Raw genomic sequence first — 26,385 nt, 5'->3', positions numbered from 1 at the left:
TGTGTGTGACATATTTGTTATAGTTCGTCAAAGAGATAAGCACATAGCATGCACATACATGGTGTTGTCCTATAACACAAACAATAACAATCAGCATTGAAACAGAACTTAACTATGGTATTTATTAAGTTTTAAACACAAAAGTCTGTCCTTATTTTTTCCTGGCAAGATTTTACCATTTACCTGTTATTCAATTGCATACTGAACACAAGTGTTTATATCAGCTTATAGGTAAATAATAAGCAAACTCTCATCGTGCAGTCTCGGTCCCCCCTTCAGCCCCCCCTCTGCATTGTTGAAAGGGGCGGTCTGGAAATAGTCTAAGCGGATCCTGTGTTGTGTGTGTGTTCGAGAGAATAACGTGACGGCGCTTCTTGATGCACTTGTGTTGTGACCGAGTGGACCGTTATTATTGTCTCAGTGCAAGGAGCCAATACAACCATCAGAGGATTTTTGCGGGGATAAAGGATAAACTCATCGAGCCAAAATGTCGAAGGTGGAAGGAGGAATGAGATGTGTGAAATACCTTTTGTTCGTGTTCAACTTTATATTCTGGGTAAGTGCATGTTCGGCGATTGTAACGATGGGATGCGCGTAAATGGAGCAAGTGCACCATTGATACTCACTCTACACCGCTGAGCTTTACACCCACGTGTTATTTTAACAAACAATGCTCAATTGTTTTCAGTTCTCGTATTCATCATGTGTGCTTAAGCCTAGTTTCAGTCCGGCGTGGGTTACTCTGCGTGGCGTGGAAAGGGTGACACTCGGAGGTTTTTAGTTTTGGCTCACTGGGCACAAATCAGATTTTCCACAGAAGGAAAAATCGGCCCCCCTTTTCCCGGGTAAGCGTGTTTTTGAAAGGAAACTGAATGAAAAGACAGAGAGTTGGAGAGAGATTGAGAGACAGCATGGAAAACAAACTCAGCAGTTGGTTCCCTGCGTCACGAAGCTCCATTAACAAGCAGAGCTGCAGGGCTGATTGAGACACTGCGTTACAATCACCTTGGGCACGAGATCCCACAACTGCTTCTCCTTCTAAATAAAGAAAAGGGGCCCTTGGGCACTGAGAGGAAAGCACAAGAGAGTAACTCTTTACTCAAGACAAACAAAGTCAGGTGGATGTGGAAGGTGTGTGTGTGTGTGTGTGTGTGTGTGTGTGTGTGTGTGTGTGTGTGTGTGTGTGTGTGTGTGTGTGTGTGTGTGTGTGTGTGTGTGTGTGTGTGTGTGTGTGTGTGTGTGTGTGTGTGTGTGTGTGTGTGTGTGTGTGTGTGTGTGTGTGTGTGTGTGTGTGTGTGTGTGTGTGTGTGTGTGTGTGTGTGTGTGTGTGTGTGTGTGTGTGTGTGTGTGTGTGTGTGTGTAAAAGTGCACTTTGGGATATGTGTTCCACTGTTCTCACTCCTCAGAGGGTACGCTCCTTTGTGTATGTGAAGGAGAGATTTTCCAACAAGCATCTGTGGAGTGGATCAGGCGCTGAGTGCAGCGTGAATGGGTCCATTGTGACGGCAGGACAATAGCATAACTTCAGTCTGCTGCTCCTGCCTGCCTAAGCAACAGAGCCTGATGAAGCCCTGAACGCAGCGGCCCCATCATTAAGCTGTTCTCTCCTCATCCAGGATGGGTGTGGCTGAAATCTCCTTTTAATAATAATAATAATACGTCTGAGTGTGGACACGTGCAGAGACAGAGGGGTGAAGATGAGAGAGATGTCAGACAAGTGCGGAAAGAGGATTTGTGACAGACATGTTCAAGAAAAATGCAGACAGCAAATGTGATGGGAGAGAAAAGGGTCATTGGGAGATTGAAAGGGATATTCATGTGCGTGTGCGCGCTCACATGGTAATAGAGGGACAGCTGACCCAGATAAAGATAGAAAGTCAGATCAGTATGAGGATAGCTGCTTATACTGTTGATATGTTCTGTCTGTGTGGGTGTGTTACACATCACAGAGGATCACAGAAATACCTATGTGAATGCTTTTTGGTGCTTGCTGCATACAAATTACCACTAGGAATGAACAGTAATCACCATGCCTTTATAATCACAGCATCCCAATCCCTCCCTGGGCTATGGCCCCCTCTGTTGATGTTTGAGTGAGACATGATGAGAAGAGTTTTTGTGGAGGAGGGGCAGATATGTTTCCCTTCAAATCCCCCCAATGAGTGGACAGTAGAGCAGCGACAGGTCAGACGCTCTTCTGTTGGACACCAAATAGTGTCACCAGAAGGGAGTCGTGAGACATGCTGACACTCACACTGTATAAACAGTTGTTTTTACTTGAATGATGATGTGCTTCATACAACTATCCTCATTTGACAGCCTCAACATGGTCATCAATCAATACGGACAAAGTGGCCCTGTGTTTATAGACTTCTCTGACTCGGTGTCACAGCAACATGATGTAGTGAAATTCCTGCAGGGCTCCAATACAACTGTCATTAACGTAATGCAGGCCAAGCTCTTGTATATATTACACTATCAATACCTTGCTGGCATGTCTGGCCTGTGTTTGTGTGCTTTGGCTCACTGACTGCCCTATTTAGTCAAAGATTAAGCCTGTGAGGTAAACATTGTGGGGCAACAAGAAATGTATTTCCCACAATGTTCCTCCAGTGTTCTTCCTTGTCATCTGGTGTTGGCTGAATAATTTATTTTGTGAGTTACTGAAAAAACGTCAGTTTCATAGTTACATGTCTAATAGAAAACAATGCCTTTGTGAAGCTGAAAAACATGTGCTAATTTCAATAGAGTGTTTATATTAGACTCTTCAGTTGTGTCCACTGTGGGGGAAACTTCTGAAGCAATTGGAAACAGGACTCAGAGAGACACGAGGAGAGCTGGAACTTTGATGGCAAACACTGACGGTTTATTTGGAGCTTCGGCCGGAGAATTCATAAGACATGTCATGGGCACAGGGTAGAGATGCCAAATCAATTCGGAATAACTGTAGTTCGAGGTTTTAACTTGTTCGGAGTGTAATAATCAACATTCTTCATCAGCAAGATTAAACAAATATGGACCCTGAATCTAACTAGAGCTGTCGTCCCTAGAAAAGAATGTGCGGCAGGGAACATACGTTCCAGAAAAGAAGGGCTTCTAGATGTCCCTGAACAATAAACTATCATGTCAGCTTGTGCTCGGTCATAAGCTGGCAACAAGAATACGCCCAAGCTGCCCCTCCTTAAGAGAGATAGCAGCAATACCCAAGGCCGTAGACGTATGCCATGGGAAAGGAGACAGTGAAAGGAGAACATTATGAACTGTGTCAAAGGTTGAATACCTAAGCAAATTATTCCCCACTATTCAAATAATATTACAATATCTAAAATGTGCATTTAGTTCTGTAAAAAGGCAAACATTTAACCTCACTGCTGCTCTTTGTTGTGAGCATAATGCCAAAGTATGGCAGCTAAGATGAATCAGCTAAACTTAAGAAAAAAGATGCAATAAATTAAGGTTAGTATGTTTGACAAAAAGATAGACAGTTAAGAGAAATATTTATGTTGAACAGGCATCCAACATGCACAACTATAATTTCAATATTAGTGCCAAATATTATTACAATATTCCGCCCTACAAACACATTTCTGTCTGTTTTGTGAGGTTGGTGTATGCCACCCCACTCCCCCTCCCTTGCCCCTTGGGCAGAATACAATAGGATTTACTCCACCCATAATTATCTCCCTCCTATTTACACTTTCCTTCTGCCCATCAATTTTAAATGTGGTCTTGCATCTGTTTTCCCAAACATATGCTAGGAAGAAGACGAGAAGATTTTCTGACAAACTAACCAATTACTGGTGCTTTTAAAGTAGTGTTTCACAGATGTTTTGCTTTCATATACTGCTTTTTCTTTAATTTATGACAAAAATAAAATCTATCCTACAAAATGTGTGATGCCACAGACTGTCTCTGACCAAGACCACAGCCCTGTGTCAGCTCTGCCCTTGTTTTCGTGGAAATTCCCCTCACAAAAACACAATTTAACTGCAAAAAGTACGCCTTGTTCCTGTAAAAACCTTAATAAATTGTTGTGAGAGGGATTTATATCCCTGAATAGAAGAATCCAGACATACAAAAGACCCAAAAGCTGTAAGGAAAGAAAGAGGACGTATCTTACTATACTCACTGCCAATTCAGACATAATAAGGCTATACAAAATTAATATAAGACACATGTTGGGTCTTCAACTTTGTCTCTGAATAAGATGCTTCTGTCTGGAAAAGAAAAGGGATGATGGGTTCTCTAACAACTTATTCTCTCTTTCCTTTCCATCCTTCTTTCTCTTTTTTTCAGTATGTCTGTTTGTCTCCCTCCTATTGTGCGCCAAAACGTATAGTCACGGGAGACAGAGGGTCTTTGTCCTTTGGGTGAGGTTGGGAGGGAGGGGTGCGAGATGAGGTGGGGTAAGAGGGGGATACATGGGACACAAGTGAGGGGGCGGGGTGGTCGTTTCTGGGAGGTTGGGAGGGGTGTGTACGGTGATGGACAAGGTAATGATGGCAGACAAAGTGGTGGTGTGTGTGGTGGGGGAGTGGGTGGTTTATTCAGGGGGTTAATGGGACCATTGGGATAGTCATGAGTGCCAGAGTTGCGAACGTACTTAGCATGTCAGCTACTGCCTGCAGCGTTGGATGTGGCCCCCCTGCTCTAAAAGGAGAGCTGTTTGTGTGGTATCCATCTATGCATCTGATTTTGAAAAGGCTTTCAAATGAAACCATAATAGAAATGATGGTTTACTGGTATAGCATCTAATAGTTTACAGCTCCTCTTTCATCACTAACAAAATCAATCAACAATAACAATATTATCTTTATATTTATATAAAATCTCATTCAAATCAGTTAACTTTTTTTATTGTGCGTCTTGTCTCTTTTTTGGCAAAGGAATGACACTGATTTAAAACATAATTGTACAAAAGCGTACAATAAGAAAGATAAGGAGCCTATTATAAAGCCACTTAGAAGTTTTACAATATTATCATATGTGTTATATTAACATAATAGAATCACATATTTTTATATTATCATCGATACGAATACCAATCGACACCACTACTTGGGACAACACTGGCGCTTAGCATTGTGTGCATATCAACATGATCCAGTGGGCAGCAGTTTTCACTGGTGCTCAGACAAATACCAGCGTTAAATAGATCCAGTCTTTCTCCACACTTATCCAGCCTGGTTCAGTGGATCTACATATCTGCAGCCTTCACTTCACCGTGCTTTATCACTTTGGACCTGATAATCCTGAAACCCTGAGAGCTCAGCTGTCCCATACATCATCACGCATGACACTAAATCCTCGTTTTGTAGGAATCAGGCTTCCCAACTCCTGTCTAATTCAGATGCTTTACTACCGAGCTACTGGCCTCACTTCAGACCAACAACATCAAATATAACCTGTAGTGGAGGAGGAGTAGTCAGTGGAGATGAGGGCATCAAAAATGGAAGAAGTGAAACGAGAGAAATATCAATACCAGAAAAAGGCACAGGGGATTTGTCAAACAAGATCCCCAGTAAAATTAAAATACAAACTTGGAACAGTTTGTTATTTTCCCAACTTGGCAACAGTGTTTGTTGTTCTAAATAAATTCACTTAACAGAGCCTTAGGACGTAGAAACAAAAACAACAAACAGAACAGCGGTCCACCTAAACTCTGAGATCTAGGACAGCGAGAGACCATGTGACAAGCACTCCTAAATACTCTCCATTTAGACAAATCATTTTATTTCTCTGTGCGCGCACACACAAGGCGTGCACACACACCCACACGCACATACACTCAAATAGACACTGTTTTGTGGAAAGGTTTTGAGTTTGGATATTCCTCAGGGGACAGGGCACTGTGATCTTTAAAACCTCTCAGTATTGATCTGTCAGTGGAGCACTCACCACTGACTCTACCCTTGAGAGCATCTCAGATCTCAGAAAACAACACATTTTTTTCCAGTTTCTCCGCGGACTGAGAGAATAGAAGTTGTTTGCTGCAGTGAGTTTGCTCTTAGCAAGAGGGAGGGAGTATGATTTGGTTCGATGTATGCTGATGGTGGTTTAGATGAAGGAAAGTATGAGCAACATGGAACCACATTTCCAAACAAACAGGAGAGCCTGCTCAAGCTCAAGGTGCCACACTACTGCCCGCAGACAGCGGTCATTATCTTCCTGTGGGACTCCAGCTATCACTAATGGGTGTTTCAAAGTAGAGCGTTACATAACTTACATTTTCATTAATTGTACTGGTTTAGAGCTCTTAAAGGATCCACCCACGATGAACAAATATTAGAAACATTAAATAAGTATCCTAACATGCTCTTATTGAGATACACAATATACTTCTGGGAAAAGGGTGGAGGGTAGGAGAGGAAACTCCACAGCACCATAGCTTTGTTCATATGGAAAATCATATGAAGGCCAGAGCAAAAGTGCAACCCCTCTGAAGGCCAGAAGATCATGCACTTCTACTGTTGTGATAGTAATGAGAAGATAGTTGCTTTTTCAGTGAATGCTGAAACCAATTTACAGCAATGACGTCAGATCTCAAGCCAGGGTCTAAATGATAAGACACACAGGTTCATTTTGAAAGAACAAAAAAATATATGTTTTACTTATTAGATACTAACTGTAATAAGAGTTGTCTTTTCCAAGGCATTTGAATGATTACATCTACAGTTGGTATTAGAGGGTGAAAGCCGACATGAGTCTCAGAAGCACAGAACTCTGCTTTTCTATGGGTTTTTTTTCTCCGGAAATAATAACTAATTTGTTGCAAAATCTTATTCTAAGTGTTTCTCTCCTCTCTTCCTGCAGTTGATGGGATCCTTCGTTCTGGCAGTGGGACTATGGCTACGTTTTGACCCAGAAACTGTTTCTCTTCTAAATGGTGATAAAGCTCCAGACACTTTCTTCATTGGTGAGTACCACAGCGCATCCGAGGTTATCTTAATGTACACACGGTGTAGGTGTGAAACAATAAGCTGTACACATTCAACACAAGGCCATTGATTTATGACATGTGCTGAAAGGAATGCTTATGTTTGTGAATATATTCTGTTACATTGCGCAGAAACGAGTCTAAATGGATAATGGAAATGTCAGTTTCACTTACATTTTGAGACAATCTTTACTTATATTTGCGGCATTAAAAACATTGCATTTCAATACCATTGTATCTTCTCAAATATTTAAAATAATACATGTTTTTAATATGCTAGAGTAGACACATAGCAAAATGTCATGTTGCACTTATCTTATTCTCCGTCTGAAAATGTGTTTGTATTGACATATTTCAGTGCAAATAGTATGTCTCTATGTCAGAGCTAGTGTTCCTACCACAGACTTGCTTGTACACAAGTCTTTGTGAGATTGCAAAATAGTGTGAGTGTCACTATTTGATTGGTGTTCTACAAAGTTTTCCATTTGTGGTTTAATATCCAAATGCAACATGCTCTAAATGCTTTTGAAGTTTCGATTATTAGGCGTGGGATAGCTTCTTTTGAGCTGATGAGTGTGAATAACAGGAAATGACTGCCATAGAGCATACATGCATGAAGGAAACCACAGGGCTGCTAACCACCTTTCAATCAGTCACCCTGCCCAGATGGAAAGAGATGGAGGAGGAGACAGTGAGTGTTGGGACAGTTAAAAAGGCATATGGAAGAGGGCAGTCATAGAAACAGATGGGGCTCCATGGCAAAGATCTGCAGGAAAAACAAGATGGGATGTCAAATGAAAAGACTGGGAAAGAAATGTGTTAAGCTGACTACCCGTCTCCACTCTCTGATCACAGCATCCTGTGTTAAACCTAAAATACATTCAGTTATTGTAACGATCTTCAGTCTAAACTACTCTACTCCCGATTTATTTTCTTCTTTGAAGCCTGTTAGGGACTGATAGCGTTGTGTAATAGAATATACGTTTAGAGAGGGTTTTTTTTTTTACAACAGAAGCCTGTAGTTAAAGTTATTTTATGACTTCTCTGTGTGTGAGTTTAGTAAGAACTAAGGCTCAGATATCCTTGTGGTTTGACACAGGATGGGTCTGTCAGGTCCTCGGAGAGTGCAACACATGGCTTTGACAGTGAGAGCGCTCAACTGTTGCTATGCCTAGTTTCCATGGCGTCAATCCCACATCAAACTTTTCTGAGCTTTGAAATGACATACTTTGAAAAGATGAAAAACAACTACAGACTCAGAGATAAATGAAAACCAATATAAAAGCCAAGTATGTGAGTTCAGCAGCATCTCTTGCTCCCAGCTGCGATGAGTTCAAAGCTGATAAGAATGATCGCTTCACACAAAGTAACTAAACTCTCCTTTCTAACAACAAGAAAACAACACACCCAACTGAATTATTATAACACATCAAATCTCTTTGTTGACCCATCGGGATCCTATGAACCGTCTTCCTCTCTTGTTCCCACCTGAGCCTGTGTCACCTGGGAGCCGACTCTAACTATCTCGCCCAATTTCTGCTGAGCTGTCGCCTGGCAACCAACCCCACCTGTATGAGTGGTGTTCCCAATTGTTGTTGAATTTCCTCCCTGCAGACCTACCCATGATATATGGAGGAAATTAGCTCCATAATGATGTGCCTTTCCTAATGAAAGGTTTAATGTGACATCAGGGCATCTAAGGAGAAAGACAGTTTCTTCCCGCGGGCAGTGAGACTGTTAAAAAATTGAACTGTTGAAACAACTTCAAACATTCAACTGCTACTCAGTAGTATGTATCTAATACCTAATATATATATATATCATTCCAATAACTTGTATATAGACTCATACTGCACTATTCCACATCATAACTTTATTTCATTTTTATAACTATTATTATTTTTGTATTGCTCTTGCTCTTATTGTTATTATGTTATTATGTTGCATTGTTGGAGAAGCCTGTGACATAAGATTTTCAACTGCATAATTACTCTGTAGCTATGTCAGATTGACAATAAAGAACCTTGAACCTTGAACCTTGAGCTCCCCCTAAAACAGACTCTTAACAACAACAACAACAAATAATCTCACATTAGGGCCCAATGAAGAGGAACAATAAGTGCCTCCACTCCTAGAAAAAAGATCTAAGCACCAAACACAGGAAGAGTGCAGTCTGAAATATAACATTCCACTGTCTGAGCTTTTGTACTTGCAGTCCAGATTGTGACTGTTTTCATTTACATTTCTAGCTGTATGCTGCCCTCTGCTGGTGCTTCTGTAATTTACAATAGTCAGAAACACTAGCTGGGAAAAGCTGAGCATATTAATCTAGATGTAGATAGATAGATAGATAGATAGATAAGATAGAAATCATAATATCATCATCAAAAGTTATTACAAAGGTTGTTTGCCTCATGACTAACGGCTTTATTATCATTGCCTTACTGTTTACCATTGCATCTCTTTTCCCTGTTCCTTCAGGTGTGTATATCCTGATCGGCGCTGGCAGTCTGGTGATGTTGGTTGGTTTCTTCGGCTGCTGTGGAGCTGTTCGGGAATCTCAATGCCTGCTGGGTTCAGTGAGTACAATGCATTTAACCTACAACAGCAGAACAAGAACTGAAATACTTTTATTTTAGACAGATAGTTGGAACCTTTAATAACTCTTAACCTGATATATATTTATAACCAAGATTATATAACCAATAATCCATTTATTTTCTATTTTTAATGCTTTTGTTCAGTTCTTTGCCTGTCTGTTGATCATCTTCTGCGCTGAGTTGGCAGCAGGCGTGTTTGGATTCCTGAACAAAGACAAGGTATGAAGCATTTCACATTTCAGAGCTTGAGTCATGCCTGGAGTTTGATGAATCCTAATGGTATTTACTTGTCCCCTCTGACACAGATAATCAAAGATGTTCAGACCTACTACACATCCAACTACAATGAAAACAATAACGGCACATTGATCATCTCATACCAGAAAGTGGTAAGTAGAAAATCAAATGCTAGGGTGACAACAAGTAGAAAAAGTGCATAATTAAAGATGTTTAAAGATATTTGCTTATGCCTAAACCGATCATATTTTTGATTTTCTTCGCAATTTTAGCTGAACTGTTGTGGAACCACAGAAAACCCTTGCCCTGATCCTCCAAAAGACACTAAAGTAAGTACCACCAGATGCAAGATGGAAATGTCATTATCTCGCTTTGTTGTCTAATGAATGAGACACGGTGCCGCAATAATCAATCTGGTTCAATAACTTGACTCTATCTTTGGTGTGCAGGACTGTGAGACAGGCATTGAGGAGTTCTTCAACACTAAACTCTACATCATTGGATATGTGGGCATCGGCATCGCTGGAGTCATGGTGAGTCATGATCTGAGAAGAAGCACACACACAGACATACTCATTGTGGGAGAGAATGATTTTATTAAAATTCTGTTTCCTTTTAACAGATTATTGGGATGATCTTCAGTATGGTGCTCTGTTGTGCCATCCGCAACAGCAGGGAGGTCATCTAAATATGACCTCTGCCCTTCCTGCCCCGAAAGACTGTACAGCCTTCAGATCAAATGACAACCTCTGTCAATCCAGGGACCCAGGCAGTAATTAGATCATGTTAAACAAATCCTTTCCACTGTGATGCTTAAACCAGCTCTCTTTCTTTTTGTATTTGCAGTCACAAGCAAAGTAGCATGCGCTTCCTTTCAACACATTCAGATAAGACTTAGTCCACATATCCTGTGGGAACAGTATGATTTTATGACCTGCCAATCTGTCAAATTGTTTTTCCTCATGGCCGTTTGGCGAACGTTACAAATGTTAAACCCACATACTGTCATAGCAGTGTCAATGCTTTTTCACACAGCCTTGACACTGACCCCTTGGCTGTGGGAAACTGTAGCCCAGGGAGAGCAATCTGAGGTGAAAGCAGCTGAGTTTGCTTATCTGAGCATTCAGATGAACACACACATGAACCCGCAAAGACACACAAGCACAGCAATGTTGTGTTACATGAGACCACAGCCTCGAAGAAGGTTGTCTGGAATCTCGTAGGTATGAAAATCCTGATTGGTGGAATCAGAGCATGGTGTCAAGAGAGGGATGGCCAGTAAATGTTTTGGGAAAGCATCCATCATGCAGCCCAAGCGCACTTTCTCCCACACACACAGTATCTGTATACTGTATGATCAAAACCAATTGTTTCTACAAGACATACAGCAGTTATATTACAGGGATAGTTAAAAATATGCTTATTTACTTTCTTGCTATGAGTTTGATTAGCTGATTGATAGCACAATGACAATGTTAGTGAATCTCAAGCTGCAGCCCAGAGTTGGTTAGATTAGCACAAATAACGGAAAAAGGAGGGAATAGCTTGGCTTTGTCTTTATGCTAAGCTAAACTAAACTAAGGTACACTAACAGGCTGTAGCTTAATATTTACTGTACAGACATATGAGTGGTATTAATCTTCTCATCCTAATCTTTGAAATAAATTATCTATTATTTTAGGCAACTATAGGCCTACCCACATTCAGGTCTTTTACAACAACTCATGCATACTTTATATATTTTTAATAATGCCAATATGTGTCGCATACCACAAGCAAGTTTCAAAAGTCTGTAAAAGACATAAATTAATGCCTGCAGCATTAGGAAAAGTACATACAAACTAAAAATCAAAAGGAAAAGCCCCTTGTATATATATATATATATATATATATGCTCTCTTACATAAGAGAGTATATCTGAGTCTCTGTTGACTGTATGTCAGGAGGATCATTTGGAAATATTTACAGGCTAAATATATTCTAGTCGGTCAACTGAGAGTTGAGCAGTTGGGCCTAAGAAATGTGCGTATCCAAACCAGTTCTTTGATCTCTTCACACCTCCATCTTTCCCCCCCTGTGCCTTTAAAAGTGCACCGCCCACAACAACATAAATCAGAGCAATAACCTCTGTTTTCCTCTAATCTCATCAACCTCAGCAGATATGATAATTGGACAGACATGCCCAACCTGGAATGACAGGTTCATCGGGCTGCTGTTGATTCTGTAGGGTTTATATTTGGACTCTGGTATGTAAATATGAGTTTTCTTGTAGTTGTACATTATTTGTGGTTGATGTGATAGATAGGCCTACTATTTAACATGCTGTGTGTAGACAGAGGCTTGCAGTAGTTGTAAAGTGTTTATGTAGTCATGACAATGTTTGCATTAGTCAAACTGAAACTTCTTAACGTGCCTTTCTTTGAAGATGAGCTATTTTAGAACTACGTGATGACTGAACGTAGCAAAAGATCTTAGCAAAGTGTACATATGTTTGTAGAGTTCGACTGCAATTCATTGTCACACACATTAGACTTGCCATTATTGTTGTGGTCTGTCTTAAAGTGTCACACTCAACAGTGTCTTTTCAGCCAAGAGAGCTGAAGTGGTAAAAGCAACAATTTATCTGCCAACTATTTCAAAAGCCTCTGATCAAGCTGTGTGGAACACAAGCCCTGGTCATTTTTTTACATTAGAGTGTAATGTGACACGAGAGATGAGACGCCAAAGGCTTTCTTACCACTCCAGTAGGCGGTGTTCACTCTGAGTGAAGACACACAACTGAATCTCTTTTCACTATAGAGGCTCTGGAGTTAAAAAAGGGAACAGTTTAGTGCAACTCAATCCACAAAGCTGTTGCTGTGTTCCTCAGTTGTATTTGTTGGAGCAAATCTGAAGGTATAACGGGAAACAAAAGTACAAGCAGTCAAGCCTTATTTTTAGATGATTGTGTGTTAATTTATTTTAATACCATTGCAGGCTTCTCAGGAAGATAGGTTTACAAAGTGTAATAAAGCTTTTAAAGTTGAACATTGTTTCTTGTGTGTCATTTATACTTGGTGTACATTTTGTGTTTATTAAAACGCATGTATAGCTCAGATAAGTAGCTTTGCATTGGATTTCCTGTATTTAATAACTTGTTACACCTCTTAGCATCAAATAAATCTCTAATACATTAAATCATAGCCTCAGACACCATTACACACACAGCATCAGTCACATACTCCACGAGCTGCATGTGTCCTGGCCTCAAAATATTCCATCAGGTCCACACTTTTAAGTCCTGAAATGTACCTTCACACTTCACTTTCAATTATTTGTTATAAAACATAGACTAGAACTGTATCTCCTCAGTAAACAAAGTATATGCTTTATTTGTAGTTTTTAAATGTTGCTGTAGGTCTGCATTTAGAACAAATCATGTGATTTCAAAGAAAGACATTACTGAGAGATCTACAAAAGTTATATTTAAGTATGTCCTCAATGCATTTGTGAGGATCAAATAGCACATGTAGCCAATTGAAATAATAGTTTTTTACAATGTATCACTTCCTAAAATGATTTTATATTCCTTACCAGATGATTGTATTTGATATCCAGTGTTATTAATGTTTCCAGGTTTAGTCGCCTGAGTTTGGTGTCAGAGTTTCACCTTTCTGCACTTGAGCTTCAGGGACAGCTGGAAATGTGTGTGATGCAGCAGAGGCTCCAGGACTCCCCAGGGTAGGGTTACCCCAACACTGCAGCACAAGCATTTTTACTGCCACAAACGTATCCCTCGCAGTAATGCTTATGTGTAGCGCATGGTAACATCTTCCAAGTTTGCATCAGAACAAGTATTGCACAGTATTACAACCTGTTGCTACTTCCAACAGCCCTACCTGAGAATTCGTGATTAAATAAGCAATACTTCAGGCTACACACATTCAAACAAATAACAAATGTAAACACTGAATTCATACATATTTATTCAGCATTTAGAAATCTGTATTTACATATGACATTTTAAAGTAAAAAAATAAATAATTATCTTCAACTGGTTGGAACACTTTCAACATGTTGAAAAGTTAGAACTGCTCTCAATTCGAGTTTAGCTTTTCACAGTTCAAGAAAAAGAAACAGGATAGCTATTTACAATGGTACAAACTGTTAAAAGTACTTCGACCCAGGACTTTTTCCAGCTCGACTGTTCTGCTTCTGAATGACAACCATAACTCAGTCGTGTGGGCTCCTGTATCTCTGACACCAAAACCTGACCAGTAACAGACAACCACAGTCAACGGGTTGTTGTGTTGACATCCACAGAGAGATTGCCAACAGCGCTCTGTAAAGAACCCAAACACCTCAACCAATCTCTCTTTCAATGTAACAGAAAGTAATATTATGCAGGATTCTGTATTACAGCAGTGGACAGTCCACCAGACAATACAAGTCCTTTACCACTATATTCATAGACAGGGTGCTACATCCATGGCCCAGTTGCACATGAAACCCTTTAAAACGGGATTGAAACTATTCAAGTGACGTTTCAATATTCTGCCTTTGTCATTACTTAGTATTGGCTCCCTTGCATTGTAAGGTCTCCTTTGCAACACCGTGCTACAGCCATCACACAGTGTCTTTAAGATAAGACAGTTGAAGGGAATATCCGAGTAAGTGTTTCAGTTAAGGGTAAAAGACTGGAGTCAACTCTGATCTGATTGAATAGGTGGTCAATGTTGGACCGTCAAGATTGTTAGTGAAGAAAGCTATTCTGTTTTTGCAATAAGCTCCACTGAAGGCCATACAAGTAGGCAAGCAAAAGGCATACTTTTAAACCAGTTTGGATTTAGAAGGCATTTGTCAGGTCCATTTAACTTTTAACAGCCTCCAACAATAAATAAGGTACACAGTAACAGAGAGCTGGGCCCATGGCTATGCCAGGGCATAGCTGCCTGTAATTTAATGAGGTGGCATAAAGAAGACTAGAAAACAGCTTGTTTATGCAGAGTAGATGGTTTAGGGTGTGCACCCTAGCAGGTACTCTCCAACTCCGACAACGTACACAACCTGTGCAATTCCAAAGAGTGGGGCAATAACAAGGGCCCGGCAACTTGCCCCCTTCAGGAACGCTCCGGGACCCTCCTTTCTCAGGATCTTTCTGCAATGGGAGAGAGAGTGCAGGTTAAATAAAAATGTAACCTTTTCCGTTCATGTGAACCCTGGAGAAGGAAAGGCATTTACCTGATACAGTCCACTACGCCATTGTAGGTTTCCTCATTAGCTCCTTTCTTGAGTGACTGTAGCCTGGTCTTGACCACTGCACAAGTGAAAGAAAGCTGAGATATTAGTTGAACATTTATAAAAAAATACATAAGAATTAAAAATAGTCTGGTAACCAGATATCTGCATAGACTGAGTCACTCACCGTCAAAAGGGCTGACAGTGACAGCAGCAATGCATCCAGCTAGGCATCCAGACATGAAGGACCAATAGAAGGGCACAGCAGGGTCTTCAGGGGAACGCCGGCCGAGATGGTGCAGATGTGCAAAAAGAGGGAAGTACACAACGGAGAATGGGATGTCCCTGAAAATGCAATAAAACATGCATGTTCACCACCTCAATATAAAAGCTGTCAAACCATGTAAAACCAGTTGAGCAAAATCAAGCACGAGATTCGTTCTCACCTCATCAATGTTGCTCCGAGTCCCCGGTACAGTCCTTTGACTCCTTTGGTCCTCAGCAGCTCTCTGGTGATCTGTGTGGCGGACACTCGCATGATTTGAGGTGCAGGGCTGGTGTTGTAGGAACGGCTAAGAACAGCACTGGTCCCACCCATTTTCAGAGCCGATACGACACTAGGCACCCCCCTCTGCTGGGCCGCTGGCAGGTACAGGAGAAATGCATAATTATAATTGTTATTTTTAGAACATCACAAAAGCATTATTTGATCCTTTTTTCTGCTGATTTCCTTTTAAATTACCTAGCCTTCCAGCATCCTGCAACTGGATCTTGAGCATCTCCATGGGTGTGGTGATAATGACCTGACACATTCCTGCACAGCATCCTGCCAACATCTCCTTGAACACCGTCAACCTGCTGATGAAGACATGAGACATGGATGTTGTTAAAACCAAGAATAAAATCGCAGTACAGAAGTCAGCTTTATTTAGCGCTACTACTCACCCATCTTTGCTCAACTGTTGGCGGAAGAAGTCATTAGCAGCTAGCTTGATGGCCTTCTCGGGGGTTACCAGGGTGAGATTTACTGCAGCACCTGCAACAAGAGAGGTCCACAAACGTAATTTAGATGAAACATTAGAATACAGAAAGATGTCTGTCAAATGAATTATTCCACATCACAGATATCAATAGGATAAAGTAGCAATGGTTTATTCAAGGCATAGGATCTGCTAATGTGGTCACTGCCTTACAAGATGAACCAGTAACCTATTGACAAGCAGTAACATGATGGGATGAAAAAAATTCACGAAAACTTGGCATAAGAAAAGCGTTATTTTTTGGTAGACAGATTAGATTCCTGTTTAGGACACATTGCCAATTGAAATGTATCACAGAACCCCCCAAAAAGTTATATTTGATACAGTATACTTGGTAATCCAATTAAAGAGCCTACTCAGACATAGAAAACGTTCAGCATGTTATGAACAATGTGATTAGTCTTACCTCTGTACATGCCAAAGTAGCCTTCAGATTTAACTGTCTTTATAAGGCAATCCATCCTGAACAAAAAACAGGAATTGATAGTTATGCACATTGTTTATAGGAAACACTTAAAGGTGGGGTAGGTAATTTTGGAGAAACCAGCTCGAGTGCGCTAGAATTTGAAAATACACAACCGGAAAAAATCTGCCACTTCCTTACAGAGCCCCTCCTCCAACACACACAAACGCGCACATGACCAATGAGGGCACGAGATAAGTTTGTGCACAGATGGAAGGCTGACAGGCAGGTAGGCCATCCAGTTATTTTAGCCGGGCCGGCTCAAATGATTGGTCGTGCTTTTTACAGCGCTACGGCTTCCACAGATGATTTTTTTATGTATTTATTGTCAAAGCATTTAATATATTCATTGCTATCGGGATGTTAAGAGCAATCCATGGAATATAACAAAAAGTGTTTCTGAAATAAATTACATACCCCACCTTTAATGTGTATGTAACATAACAGAGTATAAAACTTAACATGAACATTGGCAAGGTAATGGTTGTCAAATAATGTTGATTATAAATTGGTCACAAAAAGAAATTAATAAATACTGATAATCTAGACAGTTTAACTTGGGTCGACCAGCCTTTGCTGGGCTCAGTTTCTTAGCATCTCGGAAAACAATCTAATCAGAAAGACACATTACTGTAAATATACAACTGAAAGGTGACAAATATGACAAATATGTATAAATAGAGTGGCAGAAGTGCAGCATTTGCCCATTTAAGTAAGTTAATTCCAAATCAAGGAAAAGAGCAGGGGGGGGGGGTTTCTTACATATTTTTGTAGAGTTGTTGCCCGCTGCGCTGGTTCTGCAGGCGGGTCTTGGCCAGGTCAATTGGAAACACACAGGTGACTCCCACCATGCCTGCAATCCCTCCATTGATCAGTTTGGCTGGGAGGCTGTTTAAGTACAAGTCAAAACAGACATGTGCATTACAATCATTCCTTTTAGTCCTCAAAGTGGACTAAAAGGTGTGGCAAAACCTACTGAAACTGAACTAAAGCAGTACAATTAGTGGTCTGATAAAGCACATTCTTAGGGACTTTCTCTCCATTGGAAAATTATTTTTTACTTTAATATTTTTTAACTTTAAAGGGTGTCTGTATACTGTCTGTATACTGTATGTGAGGCCTTAGCATTGCAACTGAACTGAGTATAATGTGACTGCCTCTGGGAATATGCGCTTCCAAAAATAACTTGACGACAGAGTAAATAAAACATACACATATGTCCAGAGGCAGTCGAATCCTAAGGCTTCATTGATTTGCCACGTTAGCCTTGGAGAAACAGAAGGCTAACTATAACAATTTACAAGACTTCAGAGTTAAATAATCAGCAAGCTTTATTTCTATATTGTACTTTGAGCAGGCTACATATGGTGTCATGCTGGATTTGGTGTATTTTCCCGATGGACAGAGCAGGTTCATACCTAATCTGCTGTTGCTGGGCCATGGTTCTTGGTTGTTGTGAGTGCAGAGGCTGGTCAGCACAAAGGAGGAGGCCGCAGAGGGAGAGCAGGCAGAGAGTCCCTGAGAGACACTGAGCAAGGCGGGAGTGTAAGGAAGCTCAGGGTTATATATATATAGAGGCAAGTCCAGCCCTGCAGATCCAGGGATAAATTCAACATTACTCTCCACCCACTGCACCGCCAGCCAAGAAATGGAGCCAAGGTCAGTCATCACCCAAACAAAATCACACCACAAGCTCATTTTCTTCCACGGACACACCTGCCTAACATGTTTGGAAATGATTTCCAGTTGCCCAAAGATCTTCGATCCAAACACACTGATTGGGTAATAGTCAAATGGATTAGTGTCAGACAACTATGACACAACAATGGTTGTGCAAAAAGTGTTGCCATACAAATCCTGATTGTTTTTAGTACATCTATTATGATTTATAATCACAATGAATCAAAAACACCTCCAGACCAGAAAAACATCTTTAAGAAGAAACTTGAGTGCTTTTCTTAAATAAGTGCCTACTTTGGTACCAGGCCTGGTTTCTGTGATTTTGTTGTATTGGGGTAAATAATGGTACACGTTTTTTTTACAAAAATACTAAAGACTATGGTTTTACTGTATATTTAATGATACCACCTGTTACTGCAACCACGTTTAAATGGATTGATTGGATCTAATACAATAGTAGTTTTAAGCTAAAAGCTAGTAAAAACATTAGGCAAGTACTCACAGAAGAAAGTTTGCTGCGTCTGCTCTGCACCGAACAAAAAGTTGCACATTTTGAAGTGCAGCCCTGTCCTATGAGCTACCTCTGGACTACAGTTTGACAATGATGACTGGCTAGTTAAAAGATGTAAACGTATATTTCGAACGAAATGGTTACGGTATGTCTCGTTAAAAGCATGCTCGACCGACCTTAGATGAAAGCTAATGTCCTGCTTTAGCGAAGTTTAAGTGGCCTCTCACTCCAGCAGGCTTCAGGTCTGTATGAATGAATATCAAATTGAGGAAGCGCGTTAACCTTCCAGAGGCGTCACAGACCTGAGTTATCCAGTGACAAGAGGGGATTTGCAAAGAAGGATGGGCCAACTTGTCTCATAATTTGCACAGGTGAGCATGATGCAACTTTTCCCAAACATTTCTCACAGGTTGCTCAGACACATACTAATTCTGTATGGGCTCTCAAACCTCAGAATCCCAAACTAACCAAATCATTCTCCTCCTAAGCTTTACAGATGACACTTTACATGTAAATATAATTATAATCCACTAGTTTTTTCCATATATTATTTGTAATTTTTATTAATTTACATACTTTTCACAGTTAAATTAAATGCATTTTAAACAGTATATTTTGCAACATATTGCCGAAACCATAAACAGCTGAAGAGCAAATAAACACTCGTCCATCGGCTGAGTCATTTAGCATGCATGTGCATTGCATGTATAGGCATATTGTCAGTTTTTCACAGCGGGCTGGGTTTGGTTCTTCACACCGCCCAGGGTCACGGTGCATCGGTCTTTAGAGACCCGGCTGGTGCGGACACAGTGGTGCGAGCGCGTGTTGCAGCGCCTGCAGCTGCAGCGCTGGGCCGCAGGATAATACAGCTGTGAGTTTACATCCTGAGGGCAGCCCGGAACATGGACGGCTCGGTACACCAGAGAGAGAGGCACACAGCTGCGCTGGATCAAGAAAATCCTCCCGAACCTTCCTTTCAAATTGGTGTCCTGACAAAGGGGAAACAGCACTGTTAACATAAGATTGGGGCGTGTAAATTGTGTTACAGCACTTCTACCCATAATCAGTTTCACAAAGTAGGCTATAATTAAGCAATATATCACGGCCTGAAGTGAGCTATTGCTTTTATAAAACGGTTACCAAGTGTGGCAATATGAAAGAAAAATACACACTCTAATTTAAATAGTTTTTATTAGTAAATAATGATGTTCAAAATAAAATAGTCCCTCTGTTGCCTTCTGCACGAAACATAGTGCGAGGTGGTTGCTATGCAACAACACTAACAACAGCTAGCGAACATATTAGACAGAGAGCGTTGATCCATTATTTGGCTATTTATTTACATTAATGTGTATGTTGCCGTTTATTGTGCACCCACTGAAAAACTGTCCAGCATCAGTAGCATGGCTTACGTGGTTACTTGTATAGGCTGAGGTTGTTCTAGGCCAGGGGTCGGCAACCCTTTTGATATGAAGTGCCATTAAAAAAAAAGATTGTTATCAGCGTGCCAACGATCGAGAATTATCAACGGGGGGGGGGGACGGGGGGTTGAGGAGCTTGACGCTCATGAACTATCAACAGGTGTGTGGACCTGGTTTAAACGGCATAATAATAAGGACGATCAGGGGCGTCGCCTGGACCTGAAAACATTCGGGGCTTAGCCCACAGTGGCGGCGGCGCTACAGTGGAATATTCTACTGCAACACTCTCCACACGCACACACACAGTATACCCGTGACTGTTACAATGAAGGCTCGATAATCATCTCACCTCATATAGGCAGGGGTAAAGTGCTATTTTTTATGAGTGGGGGGGGGGGGGGGGGGGGGACCTAACCTCCTCTAGGGGGGTCCGGGGGGATGCTCCCCCGGGAAGATTTTTTTTTAAATATTGAAGTTAAAAGCATCAATCTGGTGCACTTTGAGAGCAACATTAAGAGATCTATGGATACATCTCTCAACACCCATTTGAAACAGAACTGTAAACAGATTTACTTTTTCTTTAAGGATATTTTACAAATCACTCCCCTTTTAAACTCTATTCTTGTTTTACTGCCATATAGTATTTCATAACTGTTTTTCCTTTATTGTCTTTATTTTTTTTATAACTATAATGATCATATAAACATGTGCCGCGGAAATAATCTTTTGAATCATTTGTGACCAAACCGTTTGACACCCACTGAGATAACAGACTAAAGTAAACTATCTAAACACTCAGAGAGTCCTTTAGCTCACCTGAGCCTCTCAGTCTGTCAGGAGAGGACTCTCCTCCAGCTTGTTGTGGAACAAACAGCTCCTTATGTCCGTTTATCAGCTAGCTAACCAGATGCTAACAACACGGTCCCTCTCTCTCCCTCTCTCCCTCTCTCTCTCTCTCTCTATCACACTAAATGCGCTATTGCCACACACACACAGAGCCGAGCTGACACAAGCACACGTTTATTTCCATGCAACTCTCTGATTGGTCTGGTGTCATGCCTCTGTTGCATTCACTGAACACGGGAAATTACAGTCCTGCCGTCCTCTCTTGTGTCATGATGAGGTTCACGTAAAGCACGGTTAATGTATTATATTATTGAGGGAGAATTGTCCGGGGCTACAGAAAAAACATTCGGGGCTAAAGCCCCGGATGCCCAGGCCAGGCGACGCCACTGAGGACGATCGTCCGTTCTGTGATTCTCCAGAACACACATGTTATGATATTAGGGTCATGCAGAGTGAGATGAGATCGCTGTCCCTTTAAGAGAGAGAGAGAGGGGTGTGGCGTGTGCATGTGTGTGTGTGGATGGTAGAGCGAGAGTGAGCGAGCGTGTGTATGTTTCTGGAAGTGAAACGAGGCAGCAGAAAAACAGGTCTGTGATGTATTTTGTGAAACAGAAGAACAGCTAAATAAATGCAACGGCCTCCCAAGAAGAGCTCGCCTCTCTCCAGTCATTTAAGCTAAAGTGGGTTATTGAACCTGAAGCTTGTTGCTTCTGCCCTCCTCGACTACGGTCTGGGAGCCGACAGGAAAGTTCAACACACAGATGGCCAGTCCGCCCCTTTGTAGCATATTATTTCAATGAGAGACATACTTGCCAACCTTGAGACCTCAGAAATCGGGAGCATTTCCAAAACCACCGCGGGGGGGGGGGGGGGGGTGCTAGTGGATCGCCGGAGCTGTATTAGATGCTTATTGTAGTTGTAAGTGCACTGCCTTGCGGCCTGTAGCACCATATGTGTGGGCAGGAAAGGAGTGAGCAGAGGGTAGAATTGTCTATTCTTGTTCTGTTTGCTGTGACTATCTTCCTCACCCTCTCAGACTTTCAGTTGCGCACGCTACGCTACCATGGAAACCAAACAATGGTGTAGCTGTATTAAAGTCCGAGTGGAAACAGTCCTGAGTAAATCTGATTTTGTCAGAAATCGGGAGAAATGCGGGAGAAATATGACCCCGGGAGGAAACCGGGAGAGGGCAATGAAATCGGGAGTCTCCCGCGAAAATCGGGAGGGTTGGCAAGTATGATGAGAGATGAGCAGATCGCCACTGGGCTTTCAACTAAAGACACAGCCACGCAAAAACTGCGGCATTTGTAAAGCTCCTTATGGGTACTGCAATTTGTGAAGTGCTTTCCTCTGTGGTGAAACGATCAGCCCTGCACCACGGAGGAAAGCGGCAGAAAGTCACCTGGAGTTAAAGAGAGCGGGGCTGCGCTGCGTGCGGGGAGACGCGCTCTGGCGGCGGTCTCGTTCAGGATCCGAAAATACAATTTAAATATTTTGCACACTTATTCCACTTATTCCTAGGGTGCCACTGGTTACGGTGCCGCGTGCCAATGCTGGCACGCGTGCCAGGGGTTGCCGACCCCTGTTCTAGGCTGTTGCTTGGCGTGGCGAGAATATTGCTCCACTTTCTCCGGTCCCCGAGATTCGGCTTCCAGTAGCTCAGCTCTGGAGAGAGCTTTCGCACCTGTGGCCACTAACGGTCATAATTTCTCTGCTTTGTTTCAAGACCCGCATCAGAAAGCTTTTGAATGGTGATACGTTTCCAGTTGGTCTACCTGCTCTTCACGTAGCTCTACATGTCGTCGTTTAGGTGCTTTTTGTTCTGGAGATAGGCACTCCTCAATCCACTCCTCCATAGTAAGACCCCCCCCCCGGAGGTCGAAGTTAATCTTAAATGTTTTTGCGGACCTTTTTGATTACAGATTTGAAAACATCGTTGCTTGCTTTAAAAGTAGCACAATTCATTATGTCAAACCTTGGAAAGTATCTAAATATCCCTGCCCTAATGCCAAAGGAACTGCACACTGAATATGTTTTTGCCGTTTGATGTCTATGTCTGGACCGTTGCGTAAAAAGGAGGGTTTCTGCCTCGTTACTTCTCCGCTGCTTTCTTGTTCCAACTGTATACTGTTTATCTCAGACGCGGAGGGATACTGAGTTGTTGTGAAAAGTAACTTACAATTCTACCTGTGGTATACGCTCAGTATACCACGGCTAAGAACCAATCAGATTGCTTGATTTTACTTGTCCGTTTTATAATGTAAAACAAACCAAGATTTTCATTTGGATCCACATGTTGCACTTAGATTAGAATGAAACTAAGTAGGCTATTTTACTCAAGTGTAATGTAACCTACAATTAAATGTTATGTCAAGGTACTCTTTGCTATAGGCTACTATAGCCTACTACACTATATTTGACACTTAAATATTGTACTTATTACTCCTCTATTTTCGCACTTAGTTACTTTACCAATTTTTTTAATTCGGAAATTGGCCATTGTAGCTACTTAATATTATGTGTTTTACTTTGGGTGGTTTAAAGGCGCTGAATTCCAAATTCAGAACATTAATTTAAAAGCAGAAAACAATTTTCTCTATAAAAACATAGTGGTGTAATGTTGTCCTGAGCAGATGATAAAGTCACACTGCTCAGGACAACACTACACCATGTTCTGCTGTGTTTGTTGAAATATAAGCTTCTCTGTGCTTTTTTATCCAGCCGGTACTGCCGCGTTTGGATTTGAATCTCTGTGTGCGTATGTCCAACTGACTAGCTAATGGCCTATGCTCTGTTTTCTTACAGTAATTGTTCCTGAAACAAATAAAACCCCTCAGTTTAAAACTCTTAACTCTTTAAACACTGTTGCTGTTGTTTGCACTGTTCATGCTGTTAGCACTGTTAGCTTTTAGCCGCCCGTTTAGCCGTCTCCATGTTGTTAGCCGTGTGGAGACAATCACTTAATCACAGATGTGATCTTTACTAGGAGTTTACTTCAGCCACCATGTGGACTTCCAACTTCCTTTGTTTAGACAATTTAAGATGATGAATCAAGGTATAGCATTGCACTATGTTGCATCAAGTATTCTTTTCATGGGCATAACCACGCCAACAGCATGCTTCCTTGTTTGGATTCATGCATCAAAATGTTCAGCTAAAGACTTTCTATGGACAGTGGAGAGTGTATAGTCACCTGTGTGTGACAGTAGCCGCTGCATATGGTTGTGTTGATTGCCACACACTGGCCGCAGTCTTGCCTCTCAATCCATATGGTGTGATTCTTCAGCATACAGGAAAACACTGTTCCATGCATTAACGTACACAGCAGCATGCATTTCAACACTAACGACGGCATTCTGAAAATGAGACATTTTGAAAATCATTATTACAAAAACAATATATACACTCAGGAGAATTTCATTGCAACAATATCAACATGTTAGGTTCATGCAAACTTAGATTGAAGAGAAAAAACACACCTTGACATCTGACCTCTCGGAATTACGAGATATCCAATGAAAACAATATGAATTTAAGCCTGAAGGATTTGACTTCAGAGGAAATGGTTTTAGATATCCAATAAATCTGTGTTGTCTTAATCAAATAAGTGGATGATAGTTCTGGATTCTTCCTCTTGTTCAGTCCACTCAGTTCCCCAACTCCACCATGTTCCTCTCCTTTATGAAATTCTGAAAAGATGATTGTTGTCTATCCTCTTTTATGGAAGCCTTAATCCACCTCGACTGCCCCAGTACACTAGAAGTCTAAAATATCATTCCAGAAATCACATGAATGTGGGTGTGTTTAGTGTGTGTGTTTTTGTGTGTGTGTACAGTGTTCCTTTTCACAGGTGATATTGAAGAATATGGGCTCAACCATTGGGTAGGGGGCTGGTCAAACCCGATTCACGTGGTTGATTCCTCACGTTTTAGACCATGTGAAGTCCACCTTCTCTCCCTGTGTTTTGATTTAATTTGCAAGGTCCACCCACCAAAATTCCTGAAAGTAAGTCCCTTTTTCGAAAGTGAAACCCTGAAGATAAACTAGTGTTTGCAAATTTGTAAATGAAGACTGTAAAACCACATTTAACCTATTTCATAGCATGAATGGCTATTTGTGCACTTTAATTATGAGTTTATCAAATAATCAATTCCCAAATCAATATTAAGGGCATTCATCAGTTATTAAATGTGAAAGAAATAAAGTTAAATATTTCTTAATTTCTAACTATACTATATTTAAAAAGTGATCTCATTTGGCTGATGCTGGGTCAACTCTCTCATGTTTCTGTCTCTAACTGAGTGAAAAGGTTATGCCCTCCTTTTCTAAGCCATTAATGCTTCCATTATTCCCATCTGTTACTAATGTGAGTGGCCATGTGCCATAATTTTCCCCTCACAAAGTAGTCAATAAACATGTTTACCAAACACAATTGATCCTAATCATGCCATCATCATGTCCAAAGCACACTTCATGATCCTCAATGCAAACACAGGCTTGCTTCCACTATTCAATTAAAAACACAGGTCTTGATCCTGTTCTCTTCAACCATCTATATATCTAAAGTTAACAATCATGGTAAACAAAAATAAGGATCAGAATTATTCCAGAAAATTGATGTAAATCTACACTGAAATACGGACAAATGCAGGGACAGTTCAATTAATTAAAATATACAATATTACCGTATTATGGTTTTCCCTCTATGCTGCTGACGTGGCCACTGTTTCTGCCATTCTGCTTAATGATAATCATGTTGGATCACATGTCACAACTCCATCAGATAATTGCAACAAAGTGGGTTGTTGACAGTTCAGCAACTATCTGCCCTGACACAGATCCAGCTTTATACAGATGGTCGGATTATATTTTGTGCAAGGTCTCGAAACAAAAAAACTTCAATAGCTCAAAAAAGTAGTGGCATGCTTAAAAACACTGTGCACTGTGTACTACTAGGGTCATGATTGGGTCAAAAGCAGGTATTGTTTTAGATTACAAGATGGTAACTGTGCCTTGAAACAATGAACAATTGCTTTATTTTTTTGTGCAGGAGGAAAGCGGAGATACAGCACTTAACACAATGACACGTCATATACATTCAAAGTAAAAGACACATGTTGAAACTATTTGTACCTTTTAAGATGAAGTAGAGACCATGTTGCGAATGTATCACCCTACTTCAGGAGACATGGCTTGGACCACGTACATTAATTATGGGACTTTATCTTGAATCTTGAATCGTTCTTATGCTAAAGCTGTGCAAAATGTGTTCACAGGCAGACAGATATACACACCTGGCAAAGTACTCAACATGCCTTCTGTGGTAATTTGAGTAATAGTATTAGTAAGTGTTTCAAGGATCACATTGCAAGATATATTTATTTTTTGTACCCGTTGCTTTGAAAAATAAAGGTCTAAAACTCTGCATGCAAG

At 41.0% G+C, this 26,385-nt stretch overlaps 3 protein-coding genes across 4 annotated transcripts; 1 reads left to right on the top strand and 2 right to left on the bottom strand.

Annotated features, from left to right (window-relative positions):
- Positions 1-309: 309 nt before the first annotated feature.
- On the top strand, positions 310-12,801 carry LOC117494085 (tetraspanin-2-like). The gene is made up of 8 exons (XM_034144768.1): positions 310-556; positions 6,814-6,916; positions 9,419-9,516; positions 9,682-9,756; positions 9,843-9,926; positions 10,047-10,103; positions 10,224-10,307; positions 10,397-12,801. The coding sequence occupies exons 1-8, from the start codon at positions 488-490 to the stop codon at positions 10,460-10,462; spliced, it is 636 nt and encodes a 211-aa protein (XP_034000659.1). The 5' UTR covers positions 310-487; the 3' UTR covers positions 10,463-12,801.
- A 916-nt stretch (positions 12,802-13,717) lies between these two features.
- On the bottom strand, positions 13,718-18,927 carry LOC117494078 (mitochondrial glutamate carrier 1-like). Of its 2 annotated transcripts, none has more exons than XM_034144757.1 (10): positions 18,862-18,927; positions 17,913-18,022; positions 17,257-17,382; positions 16,438-16,493; positions 15,937-16,027; positions 15,734-15,849; positions 15,438-15,633; positions 15,179-15,336; positions 14,995-15,070; positions 13,718-14,911 (listed from the first exon to the last, which is right to left on the bottom strand). In XM_034144757.1, the coding sequence occupies exons 2-10, from the start codon at positions 17,933-17,935 to the stop codon at positions 14,770-14,772; spliced, it is 984 nt and encodes a 327-aa protein (XP_034000648.1). In that variant the 5' UTR covers positions 17,936-18,022; positions 18,862-18,927; the 3' UTR covers positions 13,718-14,769. The 2 variants fall into 2 exon arrangements, with proteins under 2 accessions (XP_034000648.1, XP_034000647.1); XM_034144756.1 differs by having other exon boundaries at positions 18,677-18,926.
- Positions 18,928-19,404: 477 nt separating this feature from the next.
- On the bottom strand, positions 19,405-24,484 carry LOC117494279 (thyrotropin subunit beta-like). Its single transcript, XM_034145118.1, has 3 exons — positions 24,432-24,484; positions 24,146-24,308; positions 19,405-19,674 (listed from the first exon to the last, which is right to left on the bottom strand). The coding sequence occupies exons 1-3, from the start codon at positions 24,437-24,439 to the stop codon at positions 19,405-19,407; spliced, it is 441 nt and encodes a 146-aa protein (XP_034001009.1). The 5' UTR covers positions 24,440-24,484.
- Between the last annotated feature and the right edge of the window lie 1,901 nt (positions 24,485-26,385).

This window comes from Trematomus bernacchii, unplaced genomic scaffold (genome assembly GCF_902827165.1).
Source record: "Trematomus bernacchii unplaced genomic scaffold, fTreBer1.1, whole genome shotgun sequence".
Taxonomy (NCBI): Eukaryota; Metazoa; Chordata; class Actinopteri; order Perciformes; family Nototheniidae; genus Trematomus; species Trematomus bernacchii.
The sequence above is the reverse complement of the archived record's forward strand: the minus strand, read 5'-3'. Positions and strand labels throughout refer to the sequence as shown.